We start from the raw sequence: 25000 nt of genomic DNA, 5'->3' as shown, positions 1-25000 counted from the left end.
TGTTGTCCCAATCTCAAATACCTATCTGAGATCCCATAGGCCTCTGAAGTTCGCCTACAAATAGGATCCAATGCTGCCAAATTTGCCCATATAAGGAGTTCCGGGTGTTAATTGAAGCTAACTGCCTATGGCAAGTTGCATTGTAAGTTAGCTCTGGGATAGCAAAGATCAAAGTGTGCCATCTACACCTTTCGAAGATCACAGTATGCACTAAGGCAGAGGACACAACTTTGTAGTGCAAAACGTCTGCACTCGCCCTCGTGAGAGTTTAATATTTGCGATAATTCAAAATCCCCATGTTATTTGAGAAAAAAATCTCAAGATGCCGGATCTCCTTATTTGGGCAAAGATGGTGGCTTTTTTTGTAGGCGAACTTCAGAGGTCTATGAGGCCTCACACACTTAGCACCTGAGATCAATTAAGTCTGAGTCTTTAGTCCTTAGTACTTAGGGCTCACATTGGCTGAATCCCAGTACAGCAGTTAGGGATTATGGGTAAGTGTTAGTTTCTTGTTTCCAATGTTTAATTTTTCCTCATTACTCTTTATTGTGGCTTTTTGGGATGTGTACTGTATGTCATAGAACAACTGATTGAACATTCCACAGAAAATGACTGTGTAAGGGATTTGTCAGGATTACCACTATAGAGAAGACCATGATTAAAATACATGGACATTTTGGAGAGAATGTGTATTTCTTCTTGGGTGCAATGCGAAATTGAATACTTTTTCAATAGCATTCTTTTGCCCCCTTGGCAGTGTCACAAAGCTGGGCACTCAATGCTTACTTGCATTATGTGTCTGCAGAGGTGCTGCTGGAGAAACCGGGGCCCCACAATAATGTTAGTATTATTGCGGAAGGGTTTCTAACATATGGCGTTATTGGGGAGGGACCTCTAAATATGTATTTCATGGGATTTTAAAATTAACAGTAAATTATTGCAATAGTAAACCCAATATCATGTTTTTCCACATTTTTGTGACATGTTTTGAAAGATGAATCACATTATGTTGTGTGTCATATACTGTTATATCACATCAAATATAAATTATAATACAACCAATATCCATGAAAACCAACTAATAACAGCACATTTCTGTAAATGTAAGCATTATTATCCGTAATACAACATTTATTAACCATATTTGTAGGTAATTTCATTGTTTTAAAATGTGAAAATGTTTTTAATTAAACATTAAAAACATGAAAATGAGGCAAAATATTTTTAAAATTACAACTACAAACTGTATTTTAATCATGAAAAATAACCGTATTTTTACGAGAAAGTAATTTTCTGTTACTTCACAGAATTTTTTTGGTACCGCACAGTATTTTTTTGGCGCCCCAGCTGCCGGAAATTTACTGTTTTTTTAAGATTTTTTTTTTACAGTGTAGTGCTGTGCAGTAAGAGCTCCAGACAGATCCAAATCATCTTCTAAGGCTATGGTCTTAAATCTCAATATCATGAAGTGCCCTCCAGCTTCTGTCCTTTAGAACAGTTTTGTCATTATCACTTTATTCCCGTCTGCTCTTGGCTCAAACTAAAATTGGTTTAAGCCTCCTTCATCTGCTGAGAAGAACCGAGACGGACTCAGCGACAAAACAGAGGTCACTGAGGATTCGCCCCTTTCCTCTCCTCTCAATCGTTCCCCCTTGACAGAGCCATTTCAAATGGCCGCCGGAGGTCTGAGGAGAACTGCTGTGCCAGCTGCACCTCTGACTGAGAACAGAGTGGGCACTTACAAGGATACAAGGATACAAGGAGACAAGGATACAAGGAGTTTTATTTGTAGCCACTCCTCTGCCCTGAGACAGCAGCATGGTGGACTAGCCACTCCTCTGCCCTGAGACAGCAGCATGGCGGTGGTGGACTAGCCACTCTGCCCTGAGACAGGAGCATCCTGCTCTCTGAGGGAGGCACATGTGGCCGGCCTGTCACCTTCCATTACTGCTCATTCAGTGGCAGCAAATAAACCAAATGCATCTGCTGGCAGAGGTGGCCCCACGTCTAATACAACTGAGGACCCACTTGAGAGAGAGAAAGGCACTCAGCATGGAGAGGTTTGTGTGTGTGTGTGTGTGTGTGTGTGTGTGTGTGTGTGTGTGTGTGTGTTCTAAGAAAAGGGCCAAGCAAATCACACAATTCTGCTCAGTATCTAGCATAATTGGGAGCCTCTTCATTTGGAGACGTAGTCACCTTTATCCTTATAACACTCTGTGGCCAGACCTTCTTATTCTGTGTAAGACTCCTTTAAACTAAATTTGGATTGTGCTATGATAAATGTCTATCTGTCAATCCAAATAAAGAAGTAAATTGTGTACAATTGTATGTGGTAAGTGAGAACAAATGAAGTATGCGCATGTATGAAGGTACCTGTCTGTATGCATGTGAGTGTGTTACTGTGTGCCTGTATGTGTGTGTGTGTGTATGTGTGTGTGTGTGTGTGTGTGTGTGTGTGTGTGTGTAGTGGACAGTGAGACAAAGTATGTGTGTGTGTGTGTGTGTGTGTGTGCTCACCTTGGCACTGCTGTCGGAGTGGCGCCTGGCACAGGCTTGAAGCTGGTTCATCCAGAACTGCTGCTCTTTGGCGTCTGTGGCTGGGGAGGCACAGAAAGAGAGGACTTGGATGAACACACACCACTCCATCTTCAGAGGGATCATACACACAGCAGCAGTCACCCCTCCTCTGTTGACTCTCTCACACAAGAGCCAAGATTCTCCACAAACCACCTTTCACCATTAGTGAATCTATAGTCTCATTTACACTTCAGTGAGTGTGTGTGTGTGTGTGTGTGTGTGTCTGTGGAGTGACATCAACGGGTATCAGAAACCAACATAACTCATGCGATGATGATTATCCAATACATGCAGCTCCTTTGGTGTGCTATAAAAAGATATATCATACCAGTAAATGTCACCATAGTAGTAAAGTAAACACCATACCAAACCATTACATTAAGTCACGAGGGCCTTTTAGAGTAGGAGTGTCACACAAACATTAATATTTTCATTTATTTGATTCAAATCCTCCTCATCTACCTCAAAGTCAAGAGATGTTGCTTTATAGAGAGAGAGAGAGAGAGAGAGAGAGAGAGAGAGAGAGAGAGAGAGAGAGAGAGTGTGTGTAAGTTGCCATTCAGTGAAGGAGGGTTGTGCATATTTCCTGGAGGTGTGTGGTTGAGAAATTGAATTCATGACCTTGGAGTTGGAAGCACCTTACTGAAGACAGACAAATAACAATGTTCCTACATAACGATTACATTTTGCAAGCAAAAAAGATCAAATAAAAATCCTCGCACAAAGCATCAATGACAGATTCACCTCTGATCATTTCAAGATACAGCATTACACTCTGTAATACACAACACCCTCTTACTAAAGCTGTTTGTAAAAGAGCTTCTTATGCCTCACCTACAAGCCTGCATTACATTACATTACATTACATTACATTTGGCTGATGCTTTTTAACCCAAAGCAACTCCCAACAAAGGAAACATCAATGAGTACAATAAGGACGAGTCACAGTAGCAGTGAGTACTACGTCCGTCCAGTGTCAGTTCAGGTCAGGTGCTAAGTGCTAAGTGCTAGAATAGCATAGCAAGTCTTGTGGGTGGTGCTATGAGAGGAAAAACTCTCTGAAGACAGTTCATCTCTGTATGAATGAATGCATTTTAAAACAATACAATCAATGGCATTTCACATCTTTTGTGGTTCCTTTTTCTGAAACCCCACCCAGCACGTTAAAATGGCTAAGCATAGAATCTGAGTTGTCTTGAACACACCATCAGGTTAGAAGGGCTGTGTGTAGAATTTGAGTTGTCAAGTTGTCTTGCCCACACCATTGCGTCCGTGACCCCTATCACACCCTTTATATGGCCTGAACTCGTGTCCTCTGAAGACAGCTTGGAGCCACAGTCAGACCCTGCATCCTAAAGAGTGGGACTAGTAAATGAGATGGCTGGAACGAATTGATGTTCCCCATTCGGCCTCAATGGCCTCAGACAGGCGGGAGAACCTTGATTGATCATCTGTAACCACCTGAAGGATGCAGCATGTCACTCTAATCGGGTTTGAAAAAAGAGGGCTTTTTTCCCTTCTAAATCTCAATCCATCCATCCATCTATTCAGGGTGCAATTTGCATGCATGGTTGTTTGTGCATGCTGCGCGGTGATTGCACATAATTACCGGGCTATAATGAAGAGGAGAGACGCTCGTAGCATTCGCTATGCTAATGCGCACCTGAAACTGAGCTAATGTTAGCTGCAACAACACGCATGCACAGTGCTGCTGGTGCAATATTGAATTTCCAGATGTAAATTTGGGCAACGTCACGAGCCATCAATGATAAAAAAAAAAAAAAAGGTCACGGAAATAGAATAGATTGTTAATTTACTATGCGGAATTTATTAAATATAGGATCCAAGCAACCGGTAATGTTCAACTGGCTATTAACCCTTTCAGTGCTCCAGGATTGAGGTGCCTGCATCATAACCTCACCAGAGGTGCATTAAAACACTTTGAGCAGAGGGTGAGGATTGAGGCAAACCAATATTCTTAGTACGGTTAAGACTGAGATGTTTAATTTGAATGTCTGGTAACGCTTTACAACAACTAAAGCATTCTAAAGCATTACCGAATGTCTTCATGCAAAAACTCCACATTGCTCCATTTGAACAGTAATCCTTCAGCCAGGCCAACATACATTTATGTTCACAGACAACTACCTGCTGAATCCATTTGTGAGAGTTTGCAACCAAACTCAAACAACAAATTTGGACGTACAGTATCTCAGTTTGAAGCAAGAGTCAGACACATACAGTATCTGTTTTTTCACTTTGTGCACAACACAGGCAAGTTTCATCAACTTGGGTTGGCCAAGCCCTGCTCAACTCAACTGAATAGAAATGGGAAGGTGCTACTGGAAGCCTTTTATGAACTTAATACAAAAAGGGTTTAGTGTTAAAGTCTCTGCGTGATTCAACCAAGATGACTCTTATGAATATGAGATGGGTGGATTGATGTTCCCAATTTGATATAATTAATTATGACACACCAAGCTGTTCTGATGGGGATTGTGTGTGTGTGTGTGTGTGTGTGTGAGTGTGTGTGTGAGAGAGAAAGAGAGAGAGAGTCTGTGAGTGTGTGTGTGTGTGTGTGTGTGTGTGCGTGAGAGCGCGTCAGAGGCCACAGTGGGAAGATCTGATTAAGTATTATTAAATACGTAGCACAAACCATTGTGTCAAGGTGCATTAGGCCTGACGTAAGGCAGCCCAGGGTCACAGCTCTCACCAACAGCAGGAAGTCCCAGCCATGCTGTTCACTGGCACACTCTCCTAACATAAGGCCCCCTCTCACTTACTCACTCACCTTCTCTCTTCCTCTCCACCTTTCTCTTTCCCTCTCTCCCTCCCTCCCTTACCCCTCCTCTCTCTTTCATCTTCTCTCTGTTTCTCTCTCTCACCTACCTTCTCTCTCCCTTATTCACCTTCTCTCTCTCTTTCGCTCACCTTCTCACTTTCCACTTTCTCTAGTTTCATTCACTCACCTTCCCTCTCTCTCTCTCTGACTTTCTTTCATTCACTTTCTCTCTCTCGCTCCCCACATCTCTCTCTCCTTTCATCAATCTCTCTCTCACCATGAGCCACTCTCTTATACACACACACACACTCCTTTGCCCTCTATTTCCCTCCTCTCTTGCTGTGTAAATTAGACCCTTCACTCTCTTTTCTCCTTCCCTTAAGCTTCTCTCTCTCTCTTTTTTCACTCTCACCTTCCCTCTCTCTCTCTCTCTCCTCATCCTCTCTTCTGTCTGTCTCCATTGGATTGGACACTCAGCATGTTGCCACATGGCTCAAAGTGAATCATAATGCCTTTCACCTGCTAAATGTAATTAAAAGTCCCCTCACTCTCACACTGAGGGAAACTCTCCAGCGTGTCATCATGACTCAGCAAAAAGCTCATCGCTGTTTATTCACAAATATGAGTGATTTAAAAAAAAAACACACTTTATACCTATCGCTTTCAAATCATTTCTGTCTGTCAGATTTGACCAGGGCATCACCATCAACACCCATCTCTCTTTAACTGGCTACCCAGCATCAGCACAGTCTGTAACAGTCAGAAACTCCCTCTAATAGGAGTCTCTAACAAATCGAGGGCTGAGACCCAAAGGGGCGTAAGTGACATTTCACTTTACAGGAGAGCCAAAACAAATCTAACCGCTTCTATATGTTCACAGTTAAAGACCTATATTTATACATATTTTACTTCTATCATTTTGACAGCTAAGAGAGCTCATCAAGGGCTTTCAGGTGACATATATAACTACATTTTAAACATACACTTCTGTGTATGTGTGTGTGTGTGTGTGTGTGTGCATAGGGTCTAAAATGGGATCAGACTCTGAGACATCACTCAGTGAGTGGTTTGTGTGTGTGAGCTAGGAAACTGAGACCAACTGAGAGCAAGACAGGCCTCTACGTGTGCGGCTGAGATGTGAAATATCATATAGAGACTGAAAGACATGCTTCTGTGTGTGTGTGTGTGTGTGTGTGTGTGTGTGTGTGTGTGTGTGTGTGTGTGTGTGTGTGTGTTAATGCCATTTAGGGTGAGATCTCTATGTGTGAGGAAAGAAACTGAGATCTGTGACATTTAGAGTGTGTGTGTGTGTGTGTGTACAGAGTGTAACTGAGATCTGAGGTATCATGTATGGCATGAAGGCTGAACGCTGGACTGATCCCCCTGTCCGCGGTGTGTTCCAGGTAACCTTCAGTAAAGCGGCTTCTGTGGAACCGACCGCTTCCACACACACACACACACACACACACACACACACACACACACACACACACACACACACACACACACATACACACACACACACACACACACACACACACACACACACACACACACACACACACACACACACACACACACACACACACACACACACACACACACACACCAGGTGGTGTGAAAGGAGATCCCACAGAGGACTTTTGTTATGGGAAACCAAGCCAAGGATGAAGGCTGTCGTGCCTTGAGCCGTCAGCCGAGAGTGGACACCACCGACACACACACACACACACACACACACACACACACACACCTTCCAAACGGAACCTTGAACCTCTCCACCACTGCCGTCCAAGGCATTGACGTTTCTGTGGTAACTATCGCAGAAAATAGCACCAATCACGCACAGATGGTGCTGTAGGATGATGCTCTTCTGGAGGTAACCAACAGGAGGTCCTCCGCTCCTTAACACCGACCATACCTCTTGTAAACAGAAAATGTACTGTAGCTAGTGTTGCCACCTGTCCCGGTTTCACCTGATTGTCCCGGTTTTTAATGGTCTGTCCAGGAAAAAAAATATATTCTTCTGGGACACTGAATGTCCCGGTTTTTCTAGGTTGTCCAAACTACGGACCGCGGGCCAACTGCGGCCCGCCACGCACTTAGATGCAGCCCGCCGATGTCTATGGCAGCCCTTCGCATTGCATATGTACGCGCGGGGGCACCTTCGGCTTCCGATAATGACGCCAGGGGGCTTGACCATGCGTCCTTGTTCGACGTGTTGGGTGTGAGACCGTGTTGTTGGCCGAGCATGCATTAGGTCTAATTTGCGTGGTACTCATAACGTTGCTCATAATGTTATTAATTGGGAACGCGTTTGAGTGCGCACAAAAGGGAGAGAGAGCGCCAGCTGGCTTGTCATTGTTGATAACCCTAACTGATATCTAATTTCTATAAGAAACGTTTAAAAGAAAAACGCGAAGAGTAGTTGTACCCTGAGCATTTATAAACTGAGAGCCACTGAGTGTAGCCGGCAAGAGTCTTAAAGTGACAATGCACCATTTATAAATTAAATTAAACAGCATCATAATAACCGTATTTAACAAAATTACTTTGTCATTATTATCATTTGAATAATATATTCATGTAGCCTATATATATTATATATGTATAGCTCTTATATAATTATTAATTTTCAAGACCCAATGTGGCCCTTGAGCCAAAAAGTTTGGACACCCCTGTTATATATAATGCGTAAAATTCACCTTTTACCTGTGCCCACTAAATCAGCCAAAATAAAAAACGATTAGACATATTATGGAAAGCAATTAACTCAACAAATCCCTAGCAGATGAATAGTATTACAATTATAATAGGCTACTAATAAAAACAAAATAATATAATAATTGTATAGTAATAATATTAGTAAACACATCTGTTTCGCTGTAGTGAGGCTATTTTTGTCATGGGTTAGATTAGTGTGCAGGTCTCCGCTGCTTATAAGGCTTGGTTGGGTTGCCGAAATGTCCAGGATTTTGGTCAGACACAGGTGGCAACCCTAACTGTAGCAATGAGAAAAGTTTCATTTATTGCCATAAAATATGAGCAGGATAACTTGGCACATAGTCCAGGCATGATACATATGTAATTGTATTGTTTAACACATTTACTTATTTTATTTCTTGCATAACGTATGATCTAGTTAAAGTAGCCTTCACAGGACACACTCCATTCCAAACACTTCAACTGTTGATACACAGGATAACTTTATTTTTCTTTATTTTTTATTTTTCCATGCATGCTGCCTATATCATTATTACTTGTTTGTTGGGAAATGTTACTGACCAATGTTTTCTTGGTGATATTAGGCAACGCATTTTTTGTTCTGTAGAACTCCACACCAATCATCAGTGGACAACTTGCCATGATGATCCTCCAATCAGAACATTAGGAACCAGTCATGTGATTGCCCACATTGAAAATGTTGGCCCATGTCTCAGCTGTACACATTTAGACTATCGAAATAAGACAGAGCTAACCGCAGAAATGCACCAACATAATGGCAAGAGGGGATTTCTACAGCACTGCTCTAATGGTAAAATATTGCAGAAATGTGCTCAACATTGGCTACTATGCATCAAAAAAAGATGTCCATCAACAAACATACAACTCTTCTAGCTCTTCTATTCTAACTCTCCTCCTCTCCTAATACTTGCATGCACTTATCATGCACTTATCATGCACTTCACTCTCTTCTAGGGCTGTGGAATTAATCAAATGAACTGATTAATCGATTAATCGTGATTATGATTTCAATCAATTATGAAAGCAGCATAATATTTTCTAATGGTTACATAATAATTACTAATGGTTTCATAGTAGTTTTGTCTTCAGTTGTCGGGTGCATTATCTTTTCACATGTATTTTTTCCCTGATGGGTTATATTTACAATTCTATTTAAAAATTCAAAAAATTTGTTTTGAAAATGGATGATAGTTCCAAAATCACCAAGTACTCATATTTAATAATCACGATCCCCACATTGAACAAAATAATTGTGCTAATGATTTTTGCCGTAATCGAGTAGTCCAACTCTCTTCCATCCTCTACGTCCTGCTTCTCTTACACTTTGACCGGTAATTATAAATTCTGCACTCTCATCTTCTAGCAATAATATTGATTTATGTCGTATTGATCACTACCTAAGGCCTCTGCACTACAGCTGCAATATTATTCCTCATCTCTCTAAGTCGCCTTGGATAAAAGCATCTGCTGAATGAAGAAGTGTAAGTGTAATGTACAATGGCGGGTCAAATAAACTGCGAGTCGATATGTATTCCTAGTTTCAGCCATGATTGTCTTCGTCTGAGACATTCATACTGTCTAGATCTGTCTGCACTGCTAGCACATCAGATCACAAAGTCATTCAAGGATAAAGAACAAATGTCCTTCTTGTCTCCATTCCCCCCCTGCAGAACAATGCTACATCTACGCCATCGACTGAGGAGACAGCGCGGCAGACAATCTCTCCCTTCGTTTGACGAGCGCACCCATCAAAGCTGACTCACAATTCAAGTCTCAAATCTGCAGTTCCATCTTCTGTCTTCTACACAATGACCTTACGGGTGGTGGGATAAGAGGGCCGCTTTATAACCGACCGCAGCCTATGGAACTACGTGGCAGCTTTCATTTATCTGCTTGACAGCATTAAGCAAGACTGAGCTAATGAGGTAATGAGTGAGTGAATGAGTGAGTGAGTGAATGAGTGAACACATGAACAAGAGAGGAAGTGATTGAGTGAATGAGGTAGTAAATGACTGGGGGAGACATCACATGTCATGGAAGCCTCTGTCTGTGTGTGTGTGCGTGTGTGTGTGTGTGTGTGTGTGTGTGTGTATGTCCGCGCATGTGTGTGTGTGTGTGTGTGTGTGTGTGTGTGTGTGTGTGCATACCTCGGAGTTTGAAGAGCTCCCCGTTGGCTGAGTTGACGACGAACATGTGCGGCGCCTCATCACTGGGGGTTACAGATGCCCCCACGAGGGGCAGGGAGCCACGAGGCCTCTGGGACTTGCCCTGCTCATTCACAAAGTACTGCAGCTGGCCCTGGTCTGGGTCAAGGACAAAGTACCTGTGGGGTGGTGGGGGGGGGGGGGGGGGGGGAGGGAGAGAGAGAGAGAGAGAGAGAGGGGGGGGGGGGAGAGAGAGAGAGGGAGGGAGAGAGAGAGAAGAGATCCTTTAGATCACTACCTGGGATCTTACATGATTACAGCAATCCAACAGACAAACATATACTGTAGACATACAGGCATAGAGTGAGAGAGAAAGAAAGAAAGAAAGAAAGAAAAAGAAAGAAAGAGAGAACGATAGAAGGAAAGAAAGTAAGTAAGGCAGAGAGAGAAAGAGAAAGAAACATATCATTATCCCCATTCTTGGACATTGTTTCTGTCAAATTACAGTTTACTGCTCAGCAGGCAGCTGCTGGCTATCATCTCAAACCAAAAGCGCTCATTAAGGAGAAAAACATCAGTATCAGGAAACAACCACAAGGGAGGGGAAAGAAGAGTTCGCTTTTGTCTCTAAACTCTTGAGAAACTCTATTTTCCATTGTATTCTCACTTTTCTGTCAGCCATCAACACATTGCCAGTTGATCCTACAGTACACCCAGCTACAAATCAAGAGTATTACAGCTGATAGTCAGAACAGCAACAGTAATAATAATAATAATATTAATAATTAATAAAAACAAAAGGTAAACTCCACAGGTGAGGCTGTTGTGGGCAATATTGTTGCCTAATGGATGACTGAGCCATTAATTGAGTTGCCAGTGCAGTGGTCATGATTGAAATAAAACACCCTTGTTTTGTATTGGCTCATTATATTCTCTGCAGGCGTTCTGTTCAAATTAGCATGTCCTTATTAGCCAGATGATTTGTTGTCCCCGCAGAACATCCATTAAGCTATTGGCTATTGCCAGATACCACCATTTGGAGGAATATTTAACAAGATTTTAAGCAGATTTTGTTCTGTGTGAACAATCCTGCTAGACAGAAAGAGTCTGTGCTAAAACAAGGTTCTTCACTATTAGTAAGTATCCTACAGTTGTAAGCCTGAAACTCTTCATCAGGTGATTCTAAGTGGTGCAATTAGAGGCACATTCTGTGGTCTTGGTTGTCCTAAATGACGATGTTTCCAGAACATCTATAATTACATACATCTGGAAGAACAAGGAAACATTATATTTTGCATAGTCTTTTTATGTTGCTTCACATTTTTCTTTTCTTTTTTTTTAGCTCAACCAAAAAAAAAATAGAATCTCATACCAATACCTAAATGTAGAGACCATCAAGATGAACGGATTTATTTGAAAACACTACATTCCTATTATCATTTAAAACTTGCCGTTTTAAAAGAGCAGACCCTGAAGACATGACTATAAATAGATATAAATATAAATTTCACATCTGTGTTTGTGCCTTCTGATAAACCCTCCTTCTGAAATTAGCATCGCTAAAGCTCCTCCACTTACTGAAGTGAACCACGGGAGACCTGTGATGTGCTGGTGGGGAAATGGAGACCCCCAGATTCCTGCTGGGGTAAGGACAGCCCTCCCACATCACAGCACGCCTTTAGAACTGAAGGTCACAAAACAATCACCGGAGTCCTTCATGATGACATCAGTCTGGCATATGATTGACACTAGGCTCTGGAACTCTGGGATCAGCAGGCAAAGCATGATGGGATGACATCAGCCTAGAGCAGGAAGTATGATGTCATCCCCCATAAAGCTAAAGATTACAGGGTTGTGATGCGATGGTGCATCCAACCTGATTACGATTGAGGTATTATACATTAGCTATTATTAAGCTAAAGGGAATGGCATGACTGTGGACTATAAAAACTGCTCGTTCCTGGCAACCATGGTAACAAAGGCTTAAAAAAAAGAAAATCTAGAACGCCAAGGTCCACACAGCAAGGCAAATCGTCACAGTGCATAGTGTTAGTGCATAATTAGCACTGTTGCTAATTGCTAGTGGTGATTGGTTTATTAGTGCTTGTTCTAAGGACCCCGTCTCCTAGCACGCCGTTGGGCCCTGTGAATGCCTGAGGTCCCACTGGGGTCCCCCTGGGAATATGATATGATCACTACTGAGGAGAGTGATTAAGGACGGCGTTGTATTGACCGTGCATTGGGACAAGCTGCACGAGCCATTATCAGGTCAATAACTTCACACCTCCGTCTTTCACTCTCTCTATCCCTCCATTCCTCCATACCCTCGTTCTCTCATACTCAGGAGGAAGAAACACACTCCAGCTCCTCTTTACTTCCTTTATTATGACCCACCCTCAGTGTCCTTCTTTCTTCTCTCCCTCCATCTCTGCCCTGATACACTGAAGGATCAAGCACACTCCTCCTTCCAACTTTCAATGCCTCCCTCCATCCTTCTCTCTCCCTTTCTCTGAAACACAGGGAAAAACTTCCTTCCTTCCTTTCTGTATATTCTTCCCTCAAAAAGCAGAAGGAAGAAATCTTTTTCTCCCTCACCTCTCTATCCCTCCCTCCACCTTTCCTCTCATCCCCTCTTCTCTCTTTAATCCCTCACTTCTTGCATCCTCCCCTCTCCATTCCGTTGACATGGAGGGAGCAAACATACTCCTCCTTCCTCTCACCCACATCATTCCTCTCCTCCTGCCTCTGTTCTGCCCAGAGACCACACTCCTCCTCTGCCTCCTCCTCTTCCTCCTCCTCCTCATCTTTCTCTTCCTTCTCTTCCTTATCATCTTCATCATCTCCCTCTCCCTCATTTTCTTCCTCCTTTTCCTCTTCACTCTGTCTGTGTTGTCCATTTAGAGGCTACTGTTCCGCTCCAGCAGTCCTCCCTCGTCTCTGTGCGGGGAGCGAGCTCGTTCACCATCGTCCCGTGCAGGACCGGCCTCTCAACTCAGGCTCGCCTGGCCCTGATTAAGGTCCTTTACTTAGGCTTGCATCACTGTCCTCCCACCACAAACACACACACACACACACTCACTCACTCACTCACTCACTCACTCACTCACTCACTCACTCACTCACTCACTCACTCTCTCTCTCAAACGCATGCGCACACACGCACACACACACACACACACACACACACACACACACACACACACACACACACACACACACACACACACACACACACACACACACACACACACACACACACACACACACACACACACACACACACACACACACACACACACACTAGGGATGGGCGATATGGCCTAAAATCTATATTGCGATATACATTGCAGCCTATTGCGATAACGATATATATTGCGATATAAAAATTATAATAAAACCATTTCAGAACAGCTTATATAGACGATAAGGAAAGACCGATTTTGGGCTTTCATAAGCTGTAAGTGTAAGCCATAATCATCAACATTTTAATACTTAAAGGCTTGAAATATCTCACTTTGCAATGTGTCTAATATGGCCAATTAGTTTCACCTTTTAAGTTGAATTACTGAGATAAATGAACTTTTGCACAATATTCTAATTTTCTTAGCTTCATAGTCTACCTTGGAATACCAGAGTATAACATTATATAAAAAGAGAAAATACTACATTTGTGATATTCGCTACTATTCATAATACAACTCCCCCTCTTTAATTCAGCTGTCTGGATTACTGTAAACAAAGTAGCATAGTTGGCTATCATGTCGTCTACTGGTTGGACTGTTCAGTTTCCCCACGTGTAGGACTATTTTGAAGTTTTCAAGGTAGGCCTAGGCTAAAACTTTTTCTCCTTGGGACAGGCCCTTTTAGTTGGAAAACACTACTGGTATTGAGACGATCAGTCAAATTGAATGCAATTGTTTTAATCAAATATGTGTAGCATGATGCTAACCGGATTTAACATTAACAATAACTAGAATGCATTTCCCGGTGGGAAAGTGCGAAGTGTGCTTGCTCAGACGCGCCACGACAGCGCCCGGTAGGAGACACGACCGCTTGTCCTCAGGTCAAAGCGCCAAAGTTTGGCCAAGACGCGAAGCTGCTTCGAGTTTGGCGGCGCTGCCCTCGATTGCCGAATTCTTACACTGACCTGACAAGTTGCCTAGATTCATCAGTGGTATGGCCCAGAGCACCTCCAATGTAAAAATGTAGATGTCATCCCAAAGACGTAAAGAGATATGAGCCAAAATGCATTTTTGCTAATTGCGGCGCCCCCTATTGGCCAAATTACAACACATTTACTGAGGCTACTTTGGATGGTGTCCAAAATCATGCCGCCAAATATGGTCTCAATACCTCAAAGCGTCTCCGAGATTTGACCTCACTTCCTGTTTGGACGCTTCAACATAGAATTTGATTGGCTGTCAAGGGCTAACGCTTTGATGTATGAAAATGAAATGTACACCTCTAAGGTCTGTAGACCTTGTGTTGAATTAAGTATGAGTTGTTCACGTGTAGCCAGCATGAAACACGTAACCACTGAAGGAAGGAGGGAGCCTAAGGAACTAGGCATGTTTCTAGAACAAATACGAGTAGCCTAATGTTATAGCTATTCTGTTATGCGGGAACATCCGCAGTTTACTCACTGTTAAATAAGTTGCAATGTGTTATAGCCTCAAATGGATGGTAAAATAAACAGGACGACTCACCTGTTCAAATGATGTAATAGGATAAAATTTGGTTTTGATATGTCAAAGCAACCAGGCTGTTACTGGTTAACGTTTCTGAATATGAAATCGATTTTGGATTGGTTGCATGTGATAAAAGCTGTGCCATTTCCTGTCCAGACAGCATTCATATTCAGAAATACTGTACACCGGCAACAAAGACACACACACACACACACACACACAAACAACTCTTTCAAACAGAAACGTCAGTCCGTTACATCTGCCTCTTGTCCACAAACTGCATGTCGCTGAGTTGACCAGCAACCAAGACTTTCACATAAACACACACACACACACACACTTACACACACACATACACATCACCCCCTCAAACACAAATATCTGTCTGTTACGTCTGCCTCATGTCCACAAACTGCATGTTGCACAGTTCACCCACATCTACCCACAATTCTTTGATTTATAAATAACCCCACCATTAAAAAACTGCAATGTGTCAAATCTTATTATACAACAATTGGGTTCTATGAAGCGGTTTCTTTGTTTCTGATTGGCCGAGAGACGTTCCATGAGTTGAGATATCCCACGATAATCCACTCGGACTTTTCACAGCTAATAATAAATCACTCCGCGATACAATGTCAAATTGTCAAGTGTAAACCGAACTGTCACGTTGCATCCAAGCTGAAATACAGACGCTCAGAACATAGAATATGACGGAGGTGGATATTAGCTAGTTGGATGGCATGTAGGCTAAGTAAAATAGTGATGTTTCAAAGCTAAAAGCATGTCCTAACCAGACGCAATGCGAGCTAACGTTTATTAGGCTAGATTCTACATTGCTTGACAACGGGAGAGATAGAACTAACGACTGGCTTTTGGCCATAGCAACGTGCTTTTAGAACTAACGACTGGCCTTTGGCCATAGCAACCATCCATTTAGAACTAGTAACGGCAGTTTGTCCTGCATGAAGTAGAAATTTGTGGCGGAGAGAAGTTAGTTCTACAAACAAGACAGTTTTAGCGATTTAAACGTTTACATGATAATGGGAAATTAGCACAAAAAAGAAGTGGTAGAATTGTTGTATAAAAGCAATATAGCACTCGTAATCGTGGGTTGTTGTTGGATATTCCCACGGGTGTTGTTCGGCCGTAGCCTCGAGGCCGGAGGCTACGGCCGAACAACACCCGTGGGAATATCTAGCAACAACCCACTCCCACTCGTGCTATATTGCTTAAATATGTATATACTGCATGGGCAATTCCATGCAAAACTGTCAAGTCCATAACCCCACACAGCATCATACTATGATGTGGATGATGATTTCTTAAAAGTTTACCATTTCGCTCTTCTTGTTTGTACAACATATTCGATGACATTGTTAACATAATCATTTGCATTATATAAATGTAACCCCCTTTTCTCAACATATACTGGAGTCACATTCATAAACATAAACAGGATCCTAGGTTCTCAATTTGCTGGACTCACTTTCTACCATAAAGTTAAAGAATAGTAATAACAGAAGAAAAGGTAAGAAGGTGTTGATGGCGTGATTAACTAGTGTGGTCCCTCCACTGAAGAATTTCTATACCACTGCCCTGATGGAAATATGTAAATCCTCAGAAATGTCAAGTGACTACAGTTACTTCTACCTGCTTTGATATATCATTTCATAAAAAGAAATTTGGCCATAATAATTATATTGCAATTATATCAATTCAAGTTTTCTTTGCAGCACAAACAACAATAGGCTACAGTTTACTTTACTTCAGGGCGTAATGTTAACAACTTCGTTAACATTAAGTTTGTTTGTTTGTTGTTCTGTATTGACAGCAGACGGCAGAATGCAGGTGCACGCAATGGATATGTTTTTAAAGAGAGTGCATTCGCTTCCACATGAACCTCGGAATGTGCTGCACCAGAACAAAGACACTGAATGCTATGCTTTCTATCGTGCGTGTGGCTCGTTTTTCAGATTTGTTTGCTAAATTTAAAAAAGCCACACAATTTAACAGAGTCGCTCATTCTAGCCTGCAAATGGTTAAAGTGATGCTAGGGCCAGATGCTGCATAAGAAATGGAAAAACTCCACTGACCAGTTGGCCTTGCCAGTTGATCGCTAACGTGAGATACGTGGATGATGAGATTTCAGATCATTTTATTTGGCAAAGAACTGGACAATGCTACCGGAGATGAGATGTTCAGGGTAACAGAATTGTTGCCTGCTTTACAAATCATGAGCATACAGGGGAGCTACATCCGGTGCAGAACTGAAGTGTTGAATTAGCTTCCACTATTAAAGTAGCTATAACAGATGTGGGAGATGGACCAGTCATCTAAAATGAATTGTACGCGTCGCGAACGGAACGCTTCAGTTACGCGTCCAGTATAGCTTTCCAGTTAAGTTAGCAGGGATATGCGTAGTTTGCACTGACGGGGCAGCATCGATGACAGGTCAAGTCAAGCTTCATAACGAAAGCCAAGCAGAAAAATCCTGCCATGGTAGCGACACATTGAGTGTCGGAAAACTCTTAACTGTAAAAAAAAAATATATGCCCCCGACCTTGCTTTGAATCAAGTCGTAAAAATAGTTAATTATAGCCTATGTTAAGTCACGTCCCCTTCAAACACAATTACCCTATCCTCTGCAATGAAATGGGTATCCAAAATATCACATATGTTAAAGGCCGTATTGCAAGGTTTGCATTATTAAACAAATTTGCATTAGGTACTACTCATCTAAACTGTTATCCATTGTAGGCCTATTTGATGTTGCAATGATTTGAGGTTTGCAATGATTCTTCTTTCCCCCTCAATGTACTCTATTGCGTCACATTGGGGACCACTGAACAAGCCCCCTTGAGATTGACATGAGAGAGGAGTAAAGAGAAACGGGCAAGACACGGTTCAGCAGTAAAAAGTGCAGATTATAGATAGATACATAGATATATACAGATATCCTAGATAGATACAGTATACATATAGATATATATCACGTCACATTTTGCTGGTTGGGGGTGGCCTGACCAGCGATCACGCAGTCCACCACTGCAGTTTACATGGAATAGCACTGCCTTGCCTAGCCTACCACACGCACCTGCCATACACAGCTTACTTTCTCCCTGTCTTGGTAAGCCATACCCTGACGGTGTCAATGACAATCAATCAGGAGGAGTAGTTATTGAAAATAATCACGCTTTAGACATGACCAGCCTACTTGGCAGCAGCTTGCAACAGGGGGATTCATAGGTGGCACATAGACCATACAGCTAGCATGAATGCAAATATTTTTAGATCTTCTGACTAAGTTTACTGTACTTATTCAAACGACATCAGCACCACTGCCACTGGATATAAAGCAAACATTGACTTTCACTTGGTGCTTCATTGACTGTAAAAAAGTGTAATAATATTATCTATGCACTGCCTGATGTAGACTAGCTTGACTTGCTAGCTCGATGAGTTGCGAAATTATATCAGCAACACGTACTCGTTCCATATTAAACTTAGGCTACAGTTAACATAGTTTGGCTTTCCAGGCTACTTGGACCATGCATTTAATTACCTTTCACTGCCTTCACGTCTGCCAGGCTCCAAACTGTCTTCATAACAGCAGTTGCAATTCAGTATAAACAGCCTCGGTAAAGTTAAAACCAACTAGCGATGCTAGTCGCGATTAGCATTTGAACTGCAGTTAGGTAACCTACCCTCATAACTAGACGGCTTCCCAGGCTACTTGGACCATGCATTTCATTACCTTTCACTGCCTTCACGTCTGCCAGGCTCCAAACTGTCTTCATAACAGCAGTTGCAATTCAGTATAAACAGCCTCGGTAAAGTTAAAACCAACTAGCGATGCTAGTCGCGATTAGCATTTGAACTGCAGTTAGCTAACCTACCCTCATAACTAGACCTCTCAAATTCCGAAAAATGCATTAAAATAACATTGGACTACGTTGTTATTTTTGTTAAACCTTAGGGTGGCTATGATATAAATGGTGTAACGAAATTTGAAGTGTAAATATACAAACTTTATGAAAGTGTAAGCCACAACCTTTTCCTACAGGAATACATGGAAAACATAACCCCATAACCTCCATAAGGAGACCTCCCCAAATTCAGAAACATTTATTAAATTGAAATGGACAACAACGTTATCTTTGGTAAACTCTTAGGTGGCTATGATATAAATTATGTGACGAAATTCGAAGTCTAAACACACTTACTGTTGAAAGTGTAACTGCGATTTCCATAGGACTACATTCTAATTAAAATCCTCGTTGCCTCACGCACACCACTCTACTTCCGGTATTTCGCCTGCTTTGTGGGGGTGTCATATGATCCTCTGAGTGAAATACCCAGAATGCTCAGGTCAATACAAATGATCCAAAACACACCGTCACTGAGAAACATCGTGTGATTGTCTACTATATATAACAACTGAACACATATTGAATTCAACAGCGAGTAAGTCCGTACTTGTCCCTCGGGACCATGGCATCTCTAAGAATTACCCAGTCTCAAGGTGAGACAACGATGCGGACAAGTCTAGATTACTCCATTGGTGTACCATTGCGGACCATCCCATGTCAGTCAATCGAGGATTGAGTAATATCGAGTTTGAAATCATGATGTCATTGAACTGTATGCGTCAGACTTGGAACAATGCTGTGCTGTGGCATACACATCAGTACCTTTTACAAGAATGGCAATAAATAGATTTTTTTTTTAAATATCAACATTGTATCTTAAATCACTCTGAAATGTCCTTTTGGCATGACCTAAAGCAATTTAAGATGAGCTATTCCGATTAATAGTATACATTCACCAACACTCACGTTTTTGCTGATTATAGAGCCATCGACAGACCAAATAACACCAAATTTATTGGGGGTGCTTTGAATGGGGTCTCAAGTCATCCCACCAAATATGGCTTTCATACGTCACAGCATATCCAAGATAGGCGCACTTCCTGTTTGGCGGCTTCGCTCGCTGAATTTAATTGGTTATCACAGGCGAACGCTTAGACGTATGAAGACGAAATCAAGGCGGTTGATCCACCTTGGTCTGTAGATCACGCGTGCCAAGTTTCATGACGATCGGATAAACTATGCGGCCAGGGTAGCTTTACTTTGACTTTGAACAAAATTCAAAATGGCGGAAAATCCATCATGGCGGAAAATTACATCACATGGTGCGTTGGAATCAGCTGAGTCAGAGGATTCCAATGGTATAAGTTTTATCAATATCGGCCATACGGATCAAAAGTTACGGGCATGAACATGTTTTCCATCTTTGACCAGTTGGTGGCGCTAGAGCGTGAGAGTGGCGAGCATGAAACCTGGTGGTGTCAATCAAGGTAGTCTCCTCTATCAGCATACCAAATTCCATGACTTTATGTCTTACGGTTTGGGCTACAGGTGGAAAAATATGTGGGCATCAGCGCTCAAAAGTCGCTTTTCCATTCATTCCTATGGGGAAAAATCGACCGGAAAAACTGGAATAACGGGAGAACGACAAGGCGTATCGAAAAGCTTTATACAAGCCACCATCCTCGCATCAGGACGCACGCGTGAGAAGTGGAACGGCGTCTCTAGCTCCAAATCCCTAGGACAAGATAGGGAGACAAAAATGTTCCGCAAGATAAATAAATTTGATAATAATAGGAAGAACAATAGTGTGCTGCTTTCAGCAAGCACACTAATTAGCTAGTCGTCTTCTATGCGTCATTGCTTTCACGATTGTGAATGTTTTATTTGGATTGTGCATGTCAAGGGACGGGTGTCCATTGAGCGCGCACGAGACGGAGGGAGAGAGAGAAGGAGAGGGAGAGGGAGAGAAAGCGGGCCAAGTAGAGGGGGGTTTATTTCTATTCTTTTGTTAAATTGCCCACCTAGCTTACAATGAAAACTTGCTAAAGGGATGTATACTTTCACCCGAGCAGCGTCAGGTGCACCACTGCGACCTAGATTTTTTTTCAGTTGCACCAGAGAGGGTTAAAGCGGATCTTTTGGTTGCACTCTTAAAAAGTTTGGGAGCTGGAGCCCTGAATTTCGTCATCAACATGCATACCGCGATAGTGCAATATAACTGAAATCTCTATCGCGGGCCAATTTTATATCGTTTATATCGCATATCGTTTACCGCCCATTACTAACACACACACACTCTCTGACTCTCTCTCGGTCTTTCTCTCTGTCTCTGACACGACACGCACTCCTTCATGACCATAACCTTCATCACTCCAATCTTTACAGAACAGAGCTACAAACTTTTTTTGCGATGCACAACTCTCATCTCCATGTCTCACACAGACCGCGCACAACCTTCTCCTAGCATGCACATGGCAAGGAAATGTACATCGATGTGCTCGATTGCTACCCAATGCTACGCAAGAGTCATCTTGCACAGTCATGATGATTCCAGAATGCTACGTGTGCGAGCTCGTCATCGTTAGCGTTTCGGCGCAGATTGCTCTCCACAGGAGTGGAGTGTGTGTGTGTGTGTGTGTGTGTGTGTGTGTGTGTGTGTGTGTGTGCCTGCGTGCGTGCGTGCGACTTTAGAAGAGGTCACAGGGGGTGATGTTGCTGCTGATGAAGCCCTGCAGCTATACAGTGCTGTGCTGTGCTGTGCTGTGCTGTGCTGTGCTGTGCTGTGCTCCTCAACTCTCTCTCTCTCTCTCTCCTCTTCTTGCTCTCCTCTGATGGAGGGAGAAAGACAAATCAGTCAAACTTTCCCAGCAGAGGCCAGGCTCAGGGCAGGCTCAGAGCAAGCTCTCTAACTTGTCCCCTTGGTACCGGAGATTTGTTCTGGAACACGCACTAATAAAACAGGAGCAGGATCAGCTCCTGGTGACCGCGGTGACTGTACACACACACACACACACACACACACACAGACACACAGACACACACACACACACACACACACATCAACTCCGCATGAACCCACTGGCTTTGTGCTCCTCTTTACCCGTCAGGGTCTCAAACACACACACACACACACACACACACACTTTATCCATGTGCCGCTGTCTCTGCCTGTCTCTCTCACACACACACACACACACACTCACACACACACACACGCTGTCTTGGCCTCTCACCCTGCACAGACAGACACCACTGATCTTTATTTACTGCTGACCACTAACTGATCCCTGTGTCCAGCTTCCACATATACACACACACACAGACACACACACACACACACACACTGTGTCAGGAAAAAATAACCGATATTTTGCAAAAACTAAAATAAAATTCTGATCCAAACGGGAATATATGATCGTCAAAGAATACATTGCTGCAAATCCAAACTCGTTATCTCTGAAAGAGCAGACATTCTCTGAACCCTGCTTCAATTAAATGTTATGGCAGTATTTAGCAAAAACACATTTGGACTGATTTTATGTTTGCAATGCTTGCAATATGCATTAATAAGCCAAGTTCTGGGGTTAAAGCAGCTTTGATTTAAAACTTACAGGAAAGTTGCAAATAACCAAAGAAATGACTCATACTATTTATTATTGCTGTGATAGACTGAATGGACAATGCAGACGTTAGAAATTCAACTGTTGCAGAAGTCAGTAAATCACTGCGCAGCCCCAGTCAGTCACAAGACTGCTTTATAAACTGCTGACCGAAGCAGGTTTACACTCAACACACAACAGACAACAGACAACAGATATTTTCTCCATGATATTAACATCCATTTAGTCAAGAGCAGCTGATGCTAGCAGTCTCTTCCCCCAAAAGACAAGTCTGGCACAGCAAGAGAAAATGACTTAGCATCACTTGAGATACAAAACACTGAGCAATAAGCATTATACAATGAAGGAGAGACTACAAAAACAGAAACACACTCGCTGACCAGCCAGATGACAGGGGGAAACTCCCTAAGCCAATTCACCAAAAGAAGCGGACAAACTGAGGCTGAGCCTCCAGGATATGAGTTGGCACCTACACTGCGTCAGCTCAGCACTTTGACTAATTGATTAAATGACAACAGACAGACTATAAATAAGCTCTGGAGTTTTTTGGTACAACAACCTCGACAGGCACCACTTCCTCAAGCCATGCACGCATGCACACACACACACAAATGCACGCACACAAATGCGTGCACACAGACACGCATGCACACGTACAGATACACAAATACACACAAAACAGACACACATACACACACGCAAACAGACACACAAATGGCGCACAGCCGCACACACACACACACACACACACACACACACACACACAAAACAGACTCACACACACACACACAAGAACAGACACACAAACATACCTGCCAAAGGTAGGTGGGAAAAGCTTTGATCAAACTGTCAATGCACTGCATCTTTAGGGAACTGAGTCATCACTCACTCTCCATAACTCTCTCTCTCTCTCTCCATCTCCATATCTCTATCTCTCCATCTTTCTCTCACTCTCTCGAATTCAAATTAAATTCAATTCAAAACTTGCTTTATTGGCATGACAAATGAAAACTTGTATTGCCAAAGCAATTGGTACATGTAAAGGTCCCTCTCTCACTCTCTCACTCTCTCACTCTCCATCTTTTTCTACCTCAAGCACACTATTTAAGGTAACATTCATGGAGTCCAAGCACACTCTTTAAAGATGCTCCAAGCGATGTTGGTGATGATTTTTACAGCGCATTCAGGAGACAGACAGCTACCTGATGGTGGGGAGATGTTTGCTGTGTGTAACAAAAAATGGTGTAGCTTAGAAACTTAGAAAAGCACAACATCGCCTTAGAGCACCCTTAAGGTAACATTCAGGTAGTCCAAGCACACTATTTAAGAAAGTAAAATGTATGTTTATATGTATAGTTCTTAGCAGCAGGCGCTTTTGTCCAAAGTCACACCAACGACACAATAACATTAAAATGAATAACTGAAAGTCAATTCATATAATATAGCGCCAACATAAAAAAACACCAAGAATAGTCATAGACTAAGAATCATAAACATATATAAACCATAAATTAGTTACCACAAATTAATAATATAAATATAAGACAAGAAAGAGCCATACAGTACATCACAGTGCACACATTCATCAAACAGTTAATTTTCTACCCCTCCTCTTTCAATCAGGACATTTCAAACAATCCATAAAATTTCAATCACCAGGGTTCCAAAAGACAGTCTCAAATGGTGTTTTCAACACAACACATAACCTTTGGACATCAATACAAACATAATATCCATTTCTCAAGGTCACCAAGTAGCCTACTGTCGGTACAAAAAGCCCACAAAACAATCAGAATTACCTGAGTATAGCATGAGTTCCTGCAACTTTTGACTGCAGCAACCCAATCTAGGTGAAACCGATTGTTTTCGGAACCACAGAACTTGGTGACCTCGCATGATGGAGATGCTTGTGAAAAATCACCAGATTTCTCCTTTAATACAAAAGTAGAGTACTGATGGAAATCTCAACTTTTCATTTAACACCTTTCAAACACTTGTCATTGAGGTGCACCTCAATGTGTGTGTGTGTGTGTGTGTGTGTGTGTGTGTGTGTGTGTGTGTGTGTGTGTGTAAGCAACTTCAGTTAATCTCAGGTTACACTATGTGAGTGCTCAGCAAGAAACAAATCCTCCTATATTCCTGTTTCCCCCATCACCATAGCAACCACCAATGTGCTGTGATGAGCGTGCGCACTGCGCTCCTAGCGGTGCCCTTCCTGGAAGGATGCCGGTGCATGGGTGTCACGGCAACCTTGAGATGCAGTCCTGTGCTGACAGTGGCAAAACATTTCCCCTCCCCCCTCCCCCCACCTACTGTCTCCAACTCTCTCTCACACACACACACACACACACACACACACACACACACACACACACACACACACACACACACCCCACCCCGCCACCCCCACCCCCACCCCCAACCTACTGTCTCCAACTCTCTCTTCCACAGTCTCTCTCTCTCTCCCTCGCTCGCTTACTCGCTTGCTCTCTGCTCTTCTCTTTCTCGCTTGATTCAAGTTCAAATTCAAATGAAACATTTTTAGCATCTCTTTCGCCATCTCACACCCATT

General features: G+C 42.5%; 1 protein-coding gene across 1 annotated transcript in view; it reads right to left on the bottom strand.

Moving 5' to 3' along the window:
* The window catches only part of LOC134072270 (oxysterol-binding protein-related protein 10), a 96193-nt gene that overhangs the window by 65655 nt on the left and 5538 nt on the right, over window positions 1-25000 (bottom strand). Inside the window, exons 2-3 of the mRNA XM_062528866.1 lie at window positions 10252-10427; window positions 2518-2597 (exon numbers count right to left, since the gene is read on the bottom strand). Of these exons, the coding sequence (XP_062384850.1) occupies window positions 2518-2597; window positions 10252-10427 (256 nt within the window). The remainder of the gene's footprint in view (window positions 1-2517; window positions 2598-10251; window positions 10428-25000) is intronic.

This window comes from Sardina pilchardus, chromosome 24, assembly GCF_963854185.1.
Source record: "Sardina pilchardus chromosome 24, fSarPil1.1, whole genome shotgun sequence".
Classification (NCBI taxonomy): domain Eukaryota; kingdom Metazoa; phylum Chordata; class Actinopteri; order Clupeiformes; family Clupeidae; genus Sardina; species Sardina pilchardus.
The sequence above is the reverse complement of the archived record's forward strand: the minus strand, read 5'-3'. Positions and strand labels throughout refer to the sequence as shown.